The following is a 20449-nucleotide window of genomic DNA, read 5'->3' on the forward strand; positions in this document are numbered from 1 at the left end:
ATGGATTATGCAAAAAGGAAGTTAAGTACTTCTGGGGAATGGAGAGAAGGGATTCCAGCATGATATAGTAATGCTAACAAATATGGTGAAGAATTACATTTGTTATCAACCTGAAACTACAAAAGAATTGTGGACTAAGATGGAGCACGTGGACTAACATGGAGCAGGGCGGCCTAGAACCGAACATAGTTCTCTGGCAAAAAAAACATAGTTACCTGCTAGTTGTGGCTTATTCATAGAGATCTTGCACGCCTTCTTATGAAGAATGAAGTCAGTAAACAAGTGAAAATAGAAAATGTAGGAGTGGTGATTTTGGAATAGATAGTTTTTTTTCATATTAAGGTCCGGCACAAAATGTGGTCAGGAAAATCACCTCATTGATGTTTGGTTTGTTTTGCAGACATGTAATTCATCGCATTCTTATTTGGTCAGCTTTGCAGACATGTAACTAATTCATGCACAAATGCCGGTGACAAGGAACACATGAAATAAATAAATGCATATCACCATATCACATATCATCTGAAAATTGCATTATGTAATTGAACTATAAGAACTGTCTGTAGTGGGCCTATTGTCAAAATGACACATCAGAACCGTCGTCTAATCTCACGGAACCTAGTAACTTTTTAAAAAGTACATATGACCATATAATATATAATTTGAAAATTGTATTATTTCATTGAACTACAGAAACTGCGAATAGTAGGATGCTACTGGATTTATAAAACTAACATGACACTCATCCCCAATTATGATGATCTGTTAGCATAAACACATTTTACTTTTGTTTCATCATTCATATCCCTCGCATGAATGATGAACCTGCATATATTGCTTTAAGAGCGATGCTTGGAAATGAAGGGAACATGAAATCTTGAATATTGTTGACGACGCCATGACTCGCTTGTGAAGATGTGCCATGGTCAATCCAGTTCTGGTATGACTCCATAGTCCACACTTTTCCCTACGATCCCAAGTCTGAAACAGACAAAATAAGGAATTCATGGTCCACACCAGCACATTAGTTTTTACACAGGACTAACTGGAGCTTGTGTCTGATTCTATTTGATTGCTAAAGTAACATAGCAAATAAAATGAATACAAGATGAAAAAAAAAAATACCCAAGCTTGCAGTTGTTTACCGTATATTGAGGTGCTAGAGATTACAGTGAAAATTGTCCAAAAAAATAGCATAGAAAGGTTGCTCAAAATAAATAGTATGGCACGATGGCATAGAGGAATGTCACATAAAAATATAGAAAGCCCCGCAGTTCAGTTTCCATGCTTCTCTAATACTGAAAGCAATAGCCAAATATCATTGTATAGTTCTTTCAGAGTAATAAAATGGCGGGCTTGGTTCAATATCCAATCCAAATGCACACGTCTGACTCAGAATTGGTACATGATTAGGTAATTATGCACGTAACCTTAGTTGTCCAGAACACAAGGGGCTCATGCCTATTAGAAATGGAATTGGCAAGATCGATGTAGAGCCGCTTACTTGCCAACACATTCAAATGTGACATAAAAAAATTACAGAATTCAATCTTCATGAAACAAAGCTGCAGACAATACTGAAACAAGAAAAATGTCGAGTGGTGATAGAACTCAAAATACAAATATCTCCATGAGAGACTCATCCATTCTTCACCATAACTGGAGTTTTCTCAGTTTTTTTTGTAATAACTGTTAGATGCTGAAAAGATTATGTCACCCTAGTGTTAAGGCCTCTAGGGCATTTATATTTGGTCTTAGTTAAGTGTAGTCCAAAATGATGCCCCATTGATGAATTCAAGATGAAATTCTGTTAATTTAGAAGTCCGATAATTCATAATATGCATATGTAGGACACAGATTCATATAATGAAATGGGGAGTGCAAAAAAATGTAGTTGATTACTCCACAAATTAGGTATAGAGCAATTACCATCTCTCAAGTAAAATCAAACCGTAGGATCGTCATAAATGGTTTTCTAAACAATAATCTTTTTCTTCACTTCCTCCTCTCTTGACAGCACATGCTTCAAGATTTGTTGTGCTTTGCGAAGGAAGACAAACGTGGGTTCGACACCCTGGTCATTTGCACGGCATGATGTCTCTGGAAGCAAAGGAATGCCAGGATGTTTAACAGAGCTGAGCAACAGGTGGTTGCACAGGAACTCGCGAAGAAGATACTTGATGAACTTAGAGATTGGAAGATGGCGGCCCGGGGAGGAGGTAGCTTACAATGCTTTGTGAGAGATTAGTTTTGGGTTCCTTGTAGGAGTGGTGGTGGGTGTTAGTCTTGGAGTGTTCCGCACTCGCTAGACCTCTTGTAAATTGTTTTGCTCTCTTCTATAAAAGTAAGGCACGTGCTTTGAGTGCTCTCGAAAAAAAAGATTTGTTGTGCTCATAATCGCTAGAAATATAAATATACAAAGATAATTAATAAATATTCGTTCAAAACTTGTTTTTTTAATATATGTTTGGGTAAAGGTAGAAAGAGATATACAAGGGGAACCTGTTTCTGCTGCTTCTAAAAGTATCTCTTCTTGTGTCATGCAATTTTCTTCCCAGTTTCCGCTGCTTCTAAAGAGATACAATACAAGGTAGATATATAGTCACATGGAGTACATGAGCAAACCATCAGTGAATCCCTAATTTACCGTTTATTTTGTCGTTACAATTGAATGAATTAATATGAGATAACGGAGGATCACTCTTTTTCCAACCTGTAATGTTCAATGCTGTGAGATGCAAACTATTGAAGGAAAATCAATAGTACCTTTGCTATTTTTCTTGTTATGCTTTTCGTTTATTTGTATTGTATAGGATCCCATTCGGGGACATACAAAAAAATATCTGAGTACACATCATCATCATTTTATTAAAGCAAAAACCAACCCTGCAACTTAAAAATAACTTTGAAAAATATACCTCAAAGTGTGACAGGGATCTATTTTCTGATTCGATTGATTCATCAATAGCTTCCTTGGCCAGATCAAAAAGATCCCTCAAAGATGCAGCTGAAACCGGTGATGCGCTCTCGGATTGTTAAAAGGTGTGGACTGCATAAATATCAGCACCATACAATTCCCATGATCATGTCGTCCAATAGTTACTACCCAATGGATTAAATGATACACAGAGGTTGGTGATATGGTGGAATACCTGGAATAGCAGCCGACAGTTTATGCTTGCTCCCTCATGATATTAGACAGGAACGCGGCAGTTGAACATTTTCCCTTAGTCCCGGTGATATGGACAGCCTACGAACACAATAACTTGCAGCCAAACACCTTTCTCTTCTTCTGGCAGGCATTCATATATGTATCCACAACACCTTTCTCCTGCTCTCCCTACCAGCAAAAAGACAACAAGTACTTGATCATATTTATGTGCAGTTTGACATAAAACTGATTTGCAGCCAAACACCTTTCTCTTCTTCTGGCGGGCATTCATATATGTATCCACAACACCTTTCTCATGCTCTCCCTACCAGTAAAAACACAACAAGGACTTAATCATATTTATGTGCAGTTTGACATAAAATCGCTTAGCCAAGTCTGTACCTATCATGTGAAGAGGACATGCGGTGGTATGCTCTTGCTGACCCGTGGTAGAGGACATGGCAGAGGTGGTCGTGGTGACGGAAGATGGCGACGACCCTGGGGTAGAGGACAAGCAGGAGGATGCGATGCCCGGACAACGAACCCTCCTCAACTTCGCAGGGGAACACAATGGAGGCGGCCGAGTTGCAGGCAACAGCGACTTCCGCGTACTCAGCTGTGCGGAAGAATGGCGGCGGCATCTGCATCACAGACTGCCCGGGAGAATTAAGAATGGGGCAGGCATGTGTTCATCACCGGTCGTCGCCGTCGCCGATCTGGTCGGGAAGAGGGCCGTCACTCGCGAGGGAAGGTCCGACGGAGCCATGGTGTCCTGCAGTGAGGGAATGGAGAGAGGGAGAAAGATTAGTGAGGAGAGGGAGAGAGAAGGGAGGAGGGCTCTGGGCATGGCTGACCGGCAGAGGAGCTCGGCGGCGGCGATCGGAGGCAGGGTCGGCTCGGGGCGGATCGGGGGTGGGGAGCGCACGGCAGGAGCGGCAGCGCAACGTTGTTTCTGCGGATCTGTTCTCTCGCCGTTCTTCTTGGGGCCTAAAGCCAGGGCCGGGACTCAATCGGGAGGCACTTTCGCGTGGACCAAACCGAAAATCAGGGATTCCTCAAAAAACCCGAAAATCAAGGAGTTACCGCTGGCCCGCGGGGATCGGCGGAAGCGGAGCGCTCGCACGATCGGCAGACGCGTCTGCTGGGCAAAACAATTAATCTGAGACATTGATTCTGGATGACAGACTATTGATGTAATATAGGCGGTAGGATGTGTTTAAGTCAATTTGATCGGATGGTTCTGCTTATTCCGTGTACATTTTATTGTGTGGCTTTTGACAAACACATGTTTGCTCTTTTAATTTTTTTTTTTAGGATCAGTTTGCTCTTTTAATAGTAGTATAGAAGTATAGAAGAAAGATGGAAGAAAGATGGGAAGCCGGATGAAATCAGTCGCCACGCCCATTTCGCTCGGTTCTAATGGGCTGGCCCAACTTCCTAGCATAGCCGCCCTCGGCTTGGTGCTGGGCCGTGCTCTCCCCCGTTGCTGAGTGCCCGCCAAATCGCGGGGGCTGAGGATCGATAGTGCGCGAACCGCGAATCCTCAAAATCCCCAAATCTCCATTTCCCAGCTCTAACCCTAGGCGCAGACCGGCCGTGCAGTGCGGCTGCGGTGGGAGAGGAGCCTCTGCCGGCGAAGCGAACTTAGCGAAGCCTCGCGACTCGCGGGCTCCAGGAGGGGATCCGTTCCGTCTTGGTTGTTTCCTGGTTTGCAGGTCGACGCGGTGGCGGTAAGCTCCGACCCCCTTTTTTTTGCCGCCCTCAAATCGCTGAGCGCGCACTCGCAAGCTTTCCATCTAGTATCCGTCGATTGATTCATGTTGGTTATCATTTTGTTCCTTCGCTTGTTTTGCTGTTCCACGGCGCCGGAATACAGCAGAGAACTGTTTATACATCTGCATACTACCGTAGCCGCTGAAACTTACAGAAGGTGCAGAAATTGCTGTCTATGACCGGTCCTCTTTGTTGCCAATGCATGTCTTTTCGAATGCCAAAAATGCATTATCTGCTTGTTTCATCCAATGTCCCAATGTAAACTATTTCTAAGTTGTATGGTTGTCGCACTGACGCACACATTTCGTTGTGCGGGGTGTCATTCAGGGTGTGTCGTGTGGCTAGAATTTTGCCAGCAAATTTTAGCAGTGTTGCACCCACTTTGTGTTTCATCTATGCATCTTGATATGTGTATATCTCACCATGCTTTTAGTTTTAAGATAGCTTGTCTTTTCAACTTTGCAGGCACCATATGTATATCGATTTGTTTATGGTTGTTGATCGATAGCAACACAGGGCTCCATGTTTGCTACAGGTGGTGCCACTTATTTCCTTCTTTACCAATTCTAAGTAGATGAACTAAAACATCTGTTAAACTTTACCTAAACTTCATGTTATTTCCCTGCAAATTACTTTAATCATAATCTTTACTCACTTCTCCCTATTGGTTTTAAATGTGTCTACAGAAGGATTTGGTACCTAGGCTTCCTCAAGATTGCTTACTATGGCTTCCGAGGAAACCAAACCAAAGAAGCAAAGAGATGAGGAATGCATTATAAACGGTCTCCCAGGAGAACTCATTGAGCGGATATTTTTGAAGCTTCCAGTGAGCACTTTGTTGAGGTGCACTGGTGTTTGCAAGCAGTGGCACAAAATCATCCGAGATCCTCAGTTTGTCACCTCTCACCTCCAGGATGCGCCCCAATGTGCCATCCTATTCTTTCCGCAAGAGTCGGTCTCAGGTGAGCCCCATCCTGCTGATGCTATCCTGATTGATGAAGCCTGGTTGCCATCGACATATGCAGTGCCAGTGATTGGGCCTGATGATCTCCTTTGCGGTTCATGCAATGGGCTTCTTGTCTTATACACAAAGTCATCAACACTCAAGGTAGCTAACTTTGCAACTGGTGAATGCCTGCATCTTGAGAAACCTGTAAAGAATTTGAGGGGTGATCACTTCTTGTTCTACAACTTTGGATTTCACCCATTGACAAAAGAATACAAGATTATACACTTCCTTGGTGATCCTGTTGTGGGCAGCACTCGCTCCCATAATAATAGCAGATTCAGCGTCATTCAAGTTTACACATTTGGTGATGAGAAATGGAGAGATATCAAAACTCCCGAAGCCCTAAGCTTAAACTGTGTAAAAAACTCTGGAGCAGTCAATATTGACGGAACAATGTATTGGCTAACTGAAGACATGATAGCTAGCTGGCAGCATGCAGTTATGGCCTTTGATCTCAATGAAGAAAGTTTTGCACAGATACAACTACCAGCAACTGTACATGAAGATTGTGCAGGCGGCGGTCCCCGTCCGTACTGGATCCGAGAGATAGATAGGAAGGTATGTATAGCAACAGCTCAAGCCTGTCCGTCTCTTCCCAGAAGGCTTGTTGGTATGTTGCAGATCTGGGAACTTGAGAACAAAACGGAGCATAGGTGGAGCCGGAAGTACAATATTCAGTACTCGCCAGATTACATTCTGGGTCCAAATTTGGTTCATGGGGATAAGATCATAGTGCCACGTCGCGCTGGCAACCTATATTCCTATGAGTTGCTCGGGGAGAACTTCAATACTAAATTGTGTAAGATGGCAAAGCTGTTAGATTTCAGTCCCCACAAGCCTGACAACATGCAATCCTATATCTGTGTGAAGTCACTTGTACGTTTAGATGCATACAAGAAGGCTGGCATCACGCGTAGGCCAAAACAGAGGGAATGCTGGGAATTGAAGAAGTGGGAGGCGTGGGAGTACCAGCTCTCTGAGAATGAAAAACTGTGGACTAACATTTATGGAGAAGAGCACGAGGGAACTGTATGTTAGCTGAACTCAAATTTAGCTTAGCGATAATTTATTATTCTGGAAATTTTAACAATGGTTGAGTTGCTATTTGATAGGCATTTGCAGAACGCAATGGCATATCACTCAATGGTCTACTGCCGCATATATTGGATGATGCAATTCGACAGGATGTAAGCATGAAAATCAATCTAATATATCCAAGCTTTCCAGATCAGGTAATTCTTTATCTAAATGAAAGTCAGCATGTTTTTTTTTCATATTTAAGTTTAAATATTCTATGATCATTTGAAAAGCAGAAGATGTCATGATTGTTTAAGTGCACCCTCATCATTATTCATGTTTTGCATGAGACTCCAGCAACCAAGGACCCTCCGGCGGCTTAATTGTGCAGCGCGCAACCGAGATAGGGAAAATTTATCTGCTCGTATGGAGAATTATAATAGTATTATGAAGGTATAATGTTTTAAATTTATAGGCAGATCATTCAGGACTTTTCCTTGAAACATGTCAAATTAATAAAGTTAACTTGTCTACAGGCATCGAGGGAGGCTATGTATAATATCATTAGTATGATACGTAGTGCTGTAGACAATCAGGTAAAGGTTTACTTTTGGTCTAATTTATTCATGTTTTTTTTTCTTGCTATAGCTCGCTAGTTCTTGTCTCCTGTATCTGTTTTAATCTCTTCCACAATAAATAAGCAAATTAGCTTCTTTTGAACTATAAGCATGATATATTATTACCTCCCTTCATACAAGTGAATGGCCTCCCCTGCAATACAATTATTTTCCATCCCATATTTTAATATTGGCATGTGCGTGTGGTTTAGTTCTTTGTGCCAACTTTGCAAACTGCCTAGTTACTGTGTTCATTGGGCTGTCAATTAGGTAGCCCACAGTCAACATATCACATTAATACGAAATATTTTTTCATCAAGGTTTATGTACGTGCCCTAAATTTGTGAAATGGGCCTCATTGCAGAACACTTTAGGTGTTGATATTTTCAGACCTACGCATATAGATATAAACGTACCAAACTGTAAATGTTTTCTTCTTTGAATGGCATGGTGTTGTGTGCAGTTCCATTCTTATACGTTTGCTAGCAAACTCCGTGAATAATGGTTAATTGAGCATAGCTCTGCTAACTGGGCATCGAATTATTAGTTACTTTGGTTGCTATCAAGTACTGCAATACAGGTACTTAAAATTGTTCTATATCATACACCTTTATATGGCAGGCCAATTAACATAAGTAGTTCTAAAGAACATTCAGAGTAGGAACCATGGATTGATTAGTAAATGTCGAACTTTCCTTTCCTACTTCCTATTTGAGCTTTGAACTCAAAATTTAACGACATGATTAAACTTTCTGTGCACTTTATCTTTCTTTGAGGAAAAGAAAATAATGAAGATTCAGACCCTTCCTTTTTGTGGAATGGGTTGATGAAAGTCCCATTGTCTTGTATTTGAACCTTACTCATGTTTCAGAGGGGTGCTTCGGGCTCAAATGCTGGCATTTCTTCTCAGAATCGCAGTGAGGGCGATGATGCGAAGGCTTAATACTTCAGAATCTATCATGAGGGCGATGACGTTCAACACTTGTTTCTTTTTGTCACCGAGGGACCGTTTACCTCTTTTACCTGTACAAAAAGTTCTTTTTGAAGTACCGTCTGTGTGCTGCTATATTTTTTTGTTTTTCGTTTGAATTTCAGTCCTTGTGATCTAATTAACTTATTGGTCGATTCGAGACCTTGGAGAATTTGCGGGACAGCAAGACCTTTGATCTGAAGGTCAAACCAACTCTTTGCCACTGAATAATATGCATCGAAGCTTTACAGAATAGTTGGAAGTGCAAGCCTTGTGATTGCATTATAATCTTATTACCCACGGATGAAAGCATATCTTTAATAATGCACGGCCGTGGAACGTGTAGAATCAAGCAGGTTCAGATCCTCTGCTATAGGCTGTTACAAAAGGGTGAATGAAAGATTTGTCTAGTTTTGTTTTTGAAAATTCGGGACTGCCGGACACCTCAGCGGCAGCACTTCCTGGGCTGTCCAATCATCTGGTTCGCTGCCTTTTTACCATCAAATTCGACTGCTCCGTGATTTTCTTTGCTATTATCCCTCTAGTTTCTAAGGTAGTAGGCGATTCCAACGGATGATGTAAAACCGCTGTGCCAGCCCATTTACTTGTCCCATCAACACCGTTGACCTTGTTCGCCACGAAGAAAGAGAAAACCGCTTTGTTTTTTTGCCTTAGCACCGATTTTTGCCTTAAACATTGAAGGCTTTTCGATTGAATACTGGTTCACACCCAACTCCATCATCCCTTTTGCTTGTCCCATCGAGATCGACGCCATCGAGAGCCAAACCTCTTCGCCCCGTCACCTCCATGGACTGATGAAGGCCACGACGACCATGTTGTGCAGCTTTCGGCAGCCTCACCAATTTATTTACTAACAAAATATGAGTAAACATGACCCTATGACTTTGGTGATTGATAGCTTTAGAGGTATGATAAGAAGCGCTAATATGTGCCGGTAAAAATTTACATTCAATGTAATACTTTTTGTCTTTTCTCTCTATTTTACTAGTTTTCGTTACCTATATCTATTTTAGTTTCCGTTGTCATATTTAAATAAGAAAATTAGCTTATCTTGAAATGTAGGCATCCCTATGGTATGTCTCCATTTGTATAGATGAATGTTTCCACTTTGCTACAATTATTTTCCTTTGCGTACTTTAATCTAACATATCTTAAGAAGAAAAGCAGGTTTAGAGTATCTGAATCCTAAACTGATAAACTGCCAAATACTATCAAAATTAGATGATACCCCACGTCTTGCTGCGGGAATCGGTTGAATATATTCCATTGAAATTTGATTGTGTGGAATATAAATATTTAGATTAATAACATGCGAGCCAAAAATAAAAATAGATACGAGTTTTTTTGAACTATATGACTTATTATTTTTAATTGTGTATAGTTGTAAAATATTTATTGAAATAAGCACAGTAATAGAATGAGAAATATTCACCCATGCATGGTAACATGTGGTGGTGGGTCTTTTCCTATACATGGTTGCATGTTGAGGTGGGCCTTATCCCACCCATAATTGTACAGTGATGTGGCATGCTTGCATATTGAGATAAATAAGTTACTGGGAATGACTCTCTTAGATATACTAGATGATACCCCGCACGATTGCTACGGGAACTTAAAAACATATATTAATTAATATGTGCTACAAAATCAACTAAAACTAATGCAAGAAAAATGTAGATTTTTTGTTGATTTATTTAATTTAAAAATGAAAAACATAAAGCAGTAACAAAATTGTACTCTATAAAGAAGTGCAAAACTTTGAATTGTTGTATGGAATGGTATTTTCTTGAGAAAGAAACATTACCTGCATTATGTATTTTCTGAGCATTCAACACATGTCATCCATGACAATACAAAAAAATAAACCATTCATTTGAATAACAAAGTCGGAACCAATAAATCGACACTGAACATACAAAAAAATCAATACACTTATACACTTATTGTTGGTACATTAGTTGATAGCTTAAGTGGACTCAATTGTACACCTAAACAAAATATTACAGAGACAACCATCTACCTTTAACCCGTTCTGCACTATTATCAATCTTGCCAATCACCCCCCTCTTTTGCTACGAAAGAAGAGATACTCATAAGTATCATTACTAATGGGAATAAATATCTTTAAATGCATTTGTGTGGGTAAGCATAGCATCAATCAACAATTGTAGCTTGGATTATGAGATTGACTCAAGTCTGTATGCATGCTCCATATCCCCAACGTAATCTAGTGTAACAGTACTTGAAAATGCATGAAACATATATCTTATGATTAGAGAATTGATTACACTTTCTTCGGGCATAAATTAATATGAAAATTATAAGTTCCAGAAAATGTTGGACTGATAATAGAACATGAGTTGCGGAGGGGAGGTTGGTTGTTCATATGGCTGCACGAATATTTCTTTTCTTATTTTACAACGTCGTGGGTTAAGATGAAATTTGGTGGTCAGCAACATATATTGTGAATATCCCCGGTGTAAGGGCATATACTTCCCTCAGGTGTTTTGGTGATTGATGACAATGCTTTTGCGGACTAATCGTGTGCCTTGAGTTTCTCAGGTTATTCATATCTAGGCATGAGACGATTCGGTGCCCCTCGGAGACTATTGAAGTCGGCGTCGTTCTACGTTTCTCTTTGGTGGATTTGAGTCGTAGGAGAGCCGTACTATTAAGAGGGGGTCCGCGTCGGAAAGGTTTGGGTGGAATCAACACGTACACTTGTTCCTCCTTTCCCTGCATTTTGGAGCTTCCCTTTGTTATCCTGGTTGTGCGGAAATCTGACAACTACTGCTGTGCTTGCGGTAGTACCGCAAGTACAAGCGGTAGTACCGCTGGGAGTCACGGTAGTACCGCTCATCTGGAGCGGTAGTACCGTGGCTCCCTGGCCTTGTGTCGCTCCGGTATGGTAGTAGGGGCGGATGTAATTTTTTACATTCGCGCCCTCCACGGTAGTACCGCTCGCCCAGCGCGGTAGTACCATGGAGGCCCACGGTAGTACCGCTCCCTAGGAGTCGTAGTACCGTGGCCCTCCTACCTAGTACCGCAGTGCCGCGGTAGTAGGCGCGGATGTAATTTTTTACATCCGCGCCCGCACGGTAGTACCGCGCCTCGCGGGCGGTAGTACCGCGTCGGATTTCTGTACCTCCTCTGGTTCAGCGGAAGTAGGCACGGATGTAATTTATTTCATCCGCGCCCTTCCCAGGCCGTAACTTTCCTGCCTTGCGGTAGTACCGCAGGTGGGTGCGGTAGTACCGCGCAAGCGGTAGTACTGCCCCCTTATCAGGCTAGTTCCGGTCTGTGTTGCTGTCGCGGTAGTACCGTGGTTAGCCACGGTAGTACCGCACAGCCTCGCGGTAGTACCGCGCCCCTGGAGCGGTAGTACCGTGTGTCGCGGGCTGAACATGTGGATAACGGTTGGAATTTGCCCACGACTATAAAAGGGGCGTCTTCTACCTCTAGTTGACTACCTTTTCTATCTCCAAGCTCCATTGTTGCTCCAAGCTCCATTTCCACTCGGTCTCTCTCCCTAGCCAATCAAACTTGTTGATTTGCTCGGGATTGGGTGACAAGTGCCCGATCTACACTTCCACCACAGGATATTTGATTCCCCCCACTTATCCCTTGCGGATCTTGTTACTCTTGGGTGTTGAGCACCCTAGACGGTTGAGGTCACCTCAAAGCCATACTCCATTGTGGTGAAGCTTCGTAGGTTTATTGGGAGCCTCCAAGTGTTGTGGAGATAGTCCCAATCTTGTTTGTAAAGGTCCAGTTGCCGCCTTCAAGGGCTCCAATAGTGGAATCACGGCATCTCGCATTGTGTGAGGGCGTGAGGAGATTACGGTGGCCCTAGTGGCTTCTTGGGGAGCATTGTGCCTCCACACCGCTATAACGAAGACGTACTTCCCCTTAAAAGGAAGGAACTTCGGTAACACATCCTCGTCTCCACCGGCTCCACTCTTGGTTATCTTATCCCTTTACTTTTGCAAGCTTACTTGTGCTATATCCATTGCTTGCTTGTGTGCTCATTGTCTTTGCATCATATAGGTTGTCCACGTAGTTGCACATCTAGACAACCTATGTCATTGCAAGTTTTAAATTGTTAAAGAAAAGTCTAAAAATTGTTAGTTGCCTATTCACCCCCCCTCTAGTCAACCATATCGATCCTTTCAATTGGTATCAGAGCCTCGTCTCTTTATTAAGGACTTTGCCGTCCGAAAAGTATGGTTGACGTCAACGACGGTGCGGAGGAGCACTCCGGTGTGAATCCCGTCTCGTCCTCGGCCGAAGGGGGAACCTCGGTCTCTCGTGAGGAATTCAATGTGGCTTTAGACACATTGAAAACCTCCATGACGGCCGAGGTTAAAAGCATGTTTACCGAATTCCTAGAGGGACTCAAACAATCTACCTCGCCGATGAAAGTGGGTGATCCCACTAACAAGGTGACGGATGCTAACCCCAACAAGGAGGAAGCTAATAGTGAAAAGAGTCCGTCTACTAGTGGTAGAAATGGCACCGGCATCTATGCCCATGTGGAACCCCCGGTGTATAAAGGACCGATCCCCTCTATGCATTTGAATCATGCCGGTCCTCCTCCTAAATATGTGAAAAATGAAGATTATGATTCTTGGGTTTATCGCTTCAAGCGTCATTTAAAACATGTGAATACTAACCTTTGGAGAATTATTGAAGAAGGTTTCCATCCTCATGATCCAAGCAACTTCACCCCTCGAGAAGAAGTGGACAATCAATTCAATGAGAGTGCTCTCTTCATCATCCAAGATGCTATCCTTCCCGAAGATCTCCCTCATCTTCGACCTCATGTCATGGCTAAAGAAGCATGAAAGTGTGTCGAGCGTATGTATCGAGGAAGTGCTAGCATTCAACGCTCCAACTATGAAGTGGTGCAAGATGAAGCCGATGAGTTTGCAATGAAAGAGGATGAAGAACCTCGTGAGCTCTTTCGAAGAGTGACCAAACTTGCGGTCGCACTCCGAGATCATGGGAGCAAGGACACGGATGGCAACTGGATCAAGCGCAAGTTCCTCAAGGCCATGATACCCTACAATAAGCCCATGTCCTCTGTCATCCGCCAAAGACCGGAATTCCACTCCATGACCTCTGGTGAAGTGTTGGATGAGTTTGTTGCAATGAACATCTTGGATAAGACCGCCGACAATGCGGTGCTCCGCTCCCAAAGGGCAAAGAAGCCCAATCTTGCCTTAAAGGCCAAGATTAGTGTGGAAGAAGAAGAAGAAGAGAAAGATGAGGAGAGCAACCCCGAGGACACGAAGTATGAATATCATGAGCACATGGCTCTTGCCTCCAGACAGTTTTGGAGTAAGAAGACTACAAGACCCAACTTCAACAAGAACAACTCAAGTGGCCTCAAGGGGAAGCAACGAGTTAGAACTTGTTTCAACTGTGGCAATGTCAGCCATTTCGTTGCGGATTGTCCATACGAGAAGCGGGAAGACAATGGTGGCAAGTTCATTCGAAAAGACAAAGCCAAGTCCTTCCCCAACAAGAACAACTTCACCAAGAAGACTCCTCCTCGTGGGTTGGTGGTTCAAGAAGAATACTGTGAGGATGATGATGATGATGAAGATGGTGAAACAATGGCCATGGCATCCGTTGCCATTGTCTCAACTCCTCGGGTGTCTCTCTTCGATGCACCTAACGAGAACATCACCGCCAAGTGCCTCATGGCTAAGGCCACCAACAAGGTGTTTGCTTCCGGTGGGGGGTCATGGTTGCTCGATAGTGGAGCAACAAATCATATGACTGGGAGCAAGGACTTGGTGGTGGACGTGCACAATATCCCATCTATGCCCACCAATGTCGAATGGGGTGATGCCTCACATTCTAAGGTATTGGGTCTTGGCAAGGTTGTCATTTCTCATGATCTAACGATCGAGAAAGTCATGCTTGTTGAGTCCCTTGCGTTCAATTTACTTTCCGTTCGTCAACTCACACTCATGGGTTTTGCCACCTTCTTTGATATTGATACCGTGGCCCTCTTGTGGAGCAAGACTCTTAAAGTAGCCTTTGTTGGGCATGTCGAGAACGGTCTCTATGTGGTCAACTTCTCGGAGCAACCCACTAAGACCGCGACATGCCTAATGGCTAAAGTTGATGTGGGATGGCTTTGGCATCGCCGTTTAGCCCACGTCAATATGAGATCTTTGCAAAGTCTTCTCAAGGGGGACCATGTCCATGGACTAACGAATGTTAGTTTTGCCAAAGATCGTGTTTGCAGTGCTTGTATCGAAGGAAAGCTTCATGAGACGGCTCACCCTCCCACGACTATCATCTACTCGAAGAGACCCTTGGAGCTCCTCCACATGGACCTCTTTGGGCCCCCATCCTTTGATAGTCTTGGGGGTAGAAAGTACTGCTTGGTGATAGTGGATGATTATTCAAGATACACTTGGGTATACTTCTTCAAGAGGAAGAGTGAGACCCAACAAACCGTCATCGACTTTGCAAATGAAGCTCAACGTCAACATGATTGAAAGATCTTGACAATAAGAAGTGACAACGGCATCGAGTTCAAGAACTACACCTTGGATGAGTTTCTTAGTGATGAAGGGATCAAGCATCAATATTCTGCACCATATACCCCTCAACAAAATGGTGTTGCGGAGAGAAAGAACCGGACGTTGATGGATGCGGCAAGGACCATGATGGCGGAGTTCAAGTCTCCATACAACTTCTGGGCCGAAGCCATCAACACAACTTGTCATGCATCCAATCGGCTCTATCTCCGCAAAGGCTTGAACAAGACTCCGTATGAGATACTCACCGAGAACAAGCCCAATCTCAAGTACTTCCGGGTGTTCGGGTGTAAGTGTTTCATTCTCAAGAAAGGTGTTCGTTTGTCTAAATTTGAAGCTAGAGCTCATGAGGGCATATTTGTTGGTTATGCTACAAACTCTCATGCTTACCGTGTTCTCAACAAGTCCAACGGACTCAGTGAGGAGACGTGTAACGTAGAGTTTGATGAAAATAACGGCTCCCAAGTGGAGCAAAGTGGTACTTGTGATGTAGGTGATGAAATTCCTCCCCAAGCCATAAGAAGAATGGGTATTGGTCATATCCTACCCATTGAGGAACCCCTTGTGGCCGAAGGAGAAGGACAATGCTCCACTCAAGTGGAGCCATCACCTCCCCAAGACCCACACGCTTCCGAAGAACAAAGTGAAGGCCCTCACCTTCATGAACAAGACCAAGGGCAAGCTCAACCTCAAGATGGAGTTGAATCTCCAAATGATGCCCAAGGTCAAGTTCTCCCCCTCAAGCAAGTTCAAGATCATGAGCAAGCTCAAGACGGCGCTCAAGATGATCAAGTTAACCTTCCTCCTTCCACTCCCGAGGAAGAATTAGAGCGTCGTGCCGCGAAGATTGCTTCCAAACTCACCACCAAGGCCATCTCATGGAAAACGTGGTTGGAAGCCTAAGAAAGGGGGTAAGCACTCGTAGACAATTAGCTAACTATTGTGAACATCATGCGTTTGTCTCTTGTGTTGAACCCCAAAAGGTCTATGAGGCGCTCGAAGACTCGGATTGGCTCAATGCCATGCATGAAGAACTAAACAACTTCGAGTACAACAAGGTGTGGAGATTGGTGCCAAGACCCTCGGGGAACCACAATGTCATTGGAACAAAGTGGATCTTCAAGAACAAGCAAGATGCTCATGGGAACATCATTCGCAACAAGGCAAGATTGGTAGCACAAGGCTACTCCCAAGTCGAGGGCATCGACTACGGTGAAACCTTTGCTCCCGTTGCTCGTCTTGAATCCATTCGTTTGTTGATTGCTTATGCTTCCCATCACAACTTTAAGTTGCAACAAATGGATGTGAAAAGTGCTTTTCTTAATGGTCCCATTAATGAGTTGGTTTATGTCAAGCAACCCCCCGGGTTCGAGGACCCCTACTTCCCGGATCACGTGTATCAACTCGATAAGGCACTCTATGGCCTTAAACAAGCCCCACGTGCGTGGTATGACCACCTTACCGAGTTGCTACAAGATCATGGATTTGAAGTAGGACAAATCGATCCCACTCTTTTTACTAAGAAGGTCAAAGGGGAGTTGTTTGTATGCCAACTATATGTTGATGATATTATCTTTGGTTCTCCTAACAAAGCTTTCAATGAGGAATTTGCCGCTCTCATGACCTCCAAGTTCAAGATGTCTTCGATGGGAGAGTTGAAGTTCTTCCTTGGTTTTGACATCAAACAACGAAGAGAAGGAACCTTCATCAACCAAGCCAAATACACTCAAGACATGCTTAAAAGATTCAAGCTAAGTGATGTCAAGCCGGCTTCTACACCAATGCCTACCAAGTGCCAACTTGACATCGATCCCAATGGTAAAGCGGTGGATCAAAAGGTATATCGCTCCATGATTGGCTCCTTGCTTTACCTTTGTGCATCTAGACCGGATATCATGTTGAGTGTGGGGATGTGTGCACGGTTTCAAGCCGCACCAAAGGAAGTCACTATGTGGCGGTCAAGAGAATCTTTCGATATTTGGCTCATACCCCAAACTTTGGCTTATGGTACCCAAGAGGAGCAAATTCAAGCTTGAAGGTTTCACGGATTCCGATTGGGCGGGGGACAAAGTGGATAGGAAGTCCACTTCCGGAGGGTGCCAATTTCTTGGTTGCTCTTTGGTAAGTTGGTCTTCCAAGAAGAAAAGTTGTGTGTCCCTCTCGTCCACCGAAGCGGAGTATGTGGCGGCCGGTAGTTGTTGTGCTCAACTCCTATGGATGAGGCAAACTTTAAAGGAGTATGGTGTCATTTTTGACAAAGTGCCTCTTTGGTGTGATAATGAAAGTGCCATCAAGATTTCTCTCAACCCGGTACAACACTTCAAGACGAAGCATATTGAGATTCGGTATCACTTCATCCGGGATCACATTAGGCGAGGGGAGATCGAGCTCAAGTATGTCAACACTCATGATAACCTTGCAGATATTTTCATGAAGCCCTTGGATGAAGCAAGATTTCGCGAGTTAAGGCATGAGATAAATATCATTGATTTGAGCAATGTGACTTGAACCCGTACACCCCCCACCACACTCAACGTGTTGTCTAGTTTAGGTGTAGGCATGGACATAGGGGGAGTGTTGTTCTCTCAATGAACTCTCCCTCCCCCCATTATGCACAAATCGATCACCTCTTTCACATTAGCCATTTTGAATGGTGCTTGTGCTTCAAAGACGAGTTTTGGTCATGGGCCCAAGGATAATTCTTCACGGTGCCATACCATCCAACTCAAACATAGGTGGCTTCGGCCACCGCCCTCTCTCCTCGAGAGGCTTTGTCGCTTGGTGGTTTCGTGTTGTCTTCTTGCCTCTGGTGTGTGCGTGTTCTTGTGTTTCTTGTGTGTGAAAAGTTTCCGTGCAAAGGCCTCTTCTTTTGTGTTGAAACTTGCGGTGTCTTGAGCTCACGGTACTACCGCGGTCGGCCATGGTACTACCGCGGCCTGCCACGGTACTACCGCTAGCGGGAGCACGGTACTACCGTCACCACGCGGCAGTAATTTTTTACTGCCACCTGGTTGAGCGGTACTACCGCCTCGGCGCGGTACTTCCGCCCGAGCGGTACTACCGCGATGATACGCGGTACTACCGCGCCGGTTCGAGCGCGTGGGGATAAGGACGGGCAGGGGGAGTTCTAACTCCCCATACCCATTCGCTGTCCTCTCTCTCCACGTCGTCTCCTTCTCTTCCTCGCTCAAGAACGGAGCCGGCGTTCGTCGCCGGATCTCCTCCACCGGCTGCCCTCCTGTGATTCCGACCGGTGGGATCGTTCCCCACCACGTGCTCTTGCTATGGACCAAGGTTTTTCCCCAACTCCCTTTCCGTGTTGTTTGTGTTTAGTGTTTCTAGGTTTTGGGGGAAACTTGTGTGTTCTTGAGATTCCTAGGCTTAATCTCTGCAAGAGTAGGATGAAGGAGTGTGGTATTGCATAGGATCTACTTGTATTGTTGTCTTGCGCTAGATCGGATCACCGTAGCACCGCCATTGTTTCGCGGTTCTTTTTCAGATTCAAACCGACAGTTGGATCTGACGTGACGCGGTACTACCGCCCATCTGGGGCGGTACTACCGCTTGCACGGTACTACCGCCCTTCAGGAGCGGTACTACCGCGCTCTGTGCGGTACTAAAAGTTTACTTCCGCTCCAACCACGGTACTACCGTGACATCGCACGGTACTACCGCGTTTGGAACAGTACTAATCTTTTAGTACCGCATGCAATGGCAGTTTTACCGTGGCTCACTTCTTTCGCATGCCAACTTTCTCGTATGTCTTCTATGGGTTTCTTGTGCTTGTTCGTGGCCTTTGCATTGATCCTTTCGTGTCTTTGGTGTTTTGCGTGTGTGTCTCAGGTGGTGGCTCTCGCCGGTCCAACCCCAGTCGTGACACTGGCTCCAAGCGTTTGCGCAACCCAGGAGAAGTACCAGAAGGCTCGTCTGCCTCCAAGCGCAATGTCAAGCACTCAGCTAGCAAGCACAAGGAGCCCGCTAAGGGCATGGATGAGATTGCCCAAGCTGATTATGTCCGTCTCAGGCAACTTCACCCTTATGTGCATCCACGTGCCACCTTCAGAGGCTGTGAGTTGTTCTGGAACAAGCAACATGTCAACATCTATCTGGATGTCATCAAGAACAAGCAGAACACCTATGTGGAGGTGAAGTGGATTGATATGCATCACATGAGGAAGGACAAGTTTCATGACTACTTTGAAGAGGCTCTAGACTTGGTGGAGCAGTTTGGCATTGAGCATGTGATTACCTTCCACCTCGACTATGACCATGAGCTCATATGTCAGTTCTTTGCCTCAGTCTACTTTCACTCCGATGAGGACCGGAGGATGACCTAGATGACCAACGGCCGTAAGCTATCTGCCACCTGGAAGGAGTTCATGGATCTCCTCTAGGTTCCTGATGATGGTCTCGACTCTCCAGTGGGTGTTCGCCCCCATGCCAATGCTGACTCTGCTAGCAAGGACAGACTTGCCCCTTTCATGGTTGAGAAGGCACTCGCCACTGGCAAGACAACTTTGGTGCTCAACCCTTTCTTGGATATCATGTATCGCATCTTCCGCAACTCCTTGTTCCCTCGCATCGGTGATAAAGACAAGGTTCATGCCTATATGGTGGACATGATGCTCATCTGCGAGGATGCTCGTTCGTCTCAGTCACATCCACTTGATGTCTCACACATCATGTGGTGTGAGCTCCGGTTTGCAGTGTTCAACCGCAAGGTGCCTATCTATGGGCCCTATCTGTTTCTACTGATTTCGAAGACTTGGGAGAAGATGTTTCCTACTGATGAGTTTCTTGCTCCTGACTGGGTTCGCCATGAGCCCATCTGCCTGCGTATCAAACCCAACTGGGCCAACACCACTACTCGCGCCGAGGCGACTGCTGCTCGGACTGCTGTTGATGAGGAGGATGCTGGCCCCGAGGATGTTGCTGAGGGCCATGCTGCTAGACCTTCCCAGAGTGCCTCTATGCCATCATGGGCCAAGAAGCTGAAGGACAAGATGAAGACTCTTTTTTGCATGCAAGCCAAGGGGCAGTACAGGACTCACATGGCGTCCAAGGAGAGTCGTCGCCGGGACAACAAGATCTTGCAGCTCTATGGTGAGGAAGTGTCTGGCGGGTCTGAGGAGCACATCACTCCAGAAGCCGAGTGGATGGAGAAGCAGGGTTACAGGTGGACTGAGTCTGAGGAGGATGTCGAGGAGTCCATCCATGCTGCCGAGGCGTCCGATGGAGAGGATTGGGACGAGTTCTCTGCTTGAGCCACCTCTTGTGTGTAGGTGTCCTCTCTGCCTTTTTGGCGTCTCGATGCCAAAGGGGGAGAGAGTGTAG

General features: G+C 44.7%; 1 protein-coding gene and 1 long non-coding RNA gene across 3 annotated transcripts; one reads left to right on the plus strand and one right to left on the minus strand.

Moving 5' to 3' along the window:
• Positions 1-792: 792 nt before the first annotated feature.
• On the minus strand, positions 793-4183 carry LOC119305713. 2 transcript variants are annotated; one of them, XR_005148752.1, is made up of 5 exons: positions 4006-4183; positions 3417-3923; positions 3153-3340; positions 2919-3049; positions 793-981 (listed from the first exon to the last, which is right to left on the minus strand). It is a non-coding gene; the product is annotated as an uncharacterized LOC119305713 (long non-coding RNA). The 2 variants fall into 2 exon arrangements; XR_005148751.1 differs by having other exon boundaries at positions 3153-3923.
• Positions 4184-4691: 508 nt separating this feature from the next.
• LOC119310527 (F-box protein At3g07870-like) lies at positions 4692-8782 on the plus strand. Its single transcript, XM_037586247.1, has 7 exons — positions 4692-4881; positions 5390-5459; positions 5611-6962; positions 7046-7165; positions 7308-7403; positions 7487-7546; positions 8439-8782. Exons 3-7 carry the CDS (start codon positions 5649-5651, stop codon positions 8508-8510), a joined length of 1662 nt encoding a protein of 553 aa, XP_037442144.1. The 5' UTR covers positions 4692-4881; positions 5390-5459; positions 5611-5648; the 3' UTR covers positions 8511-8782.
• The last annotated feature ends 11667 nt before the right edge of the window (positions 8783-20449 follow it).

The sequence above is a fragment of the Triticum dicoccoides genome, chromosome 5B, assembly GCF_002162155.2.
Source record: "Triticum dicoccoides isolate Atlit2015 ecotype Zavitan chromosome 5B, WEW_v2.0, whole genome shotgun sequence".
NCBI lineage: Eukaryota > Viridiplantae > Streptophyta > Magnoliopsida > Poales > Poaceae > Triticum > Triticum dicoccoides.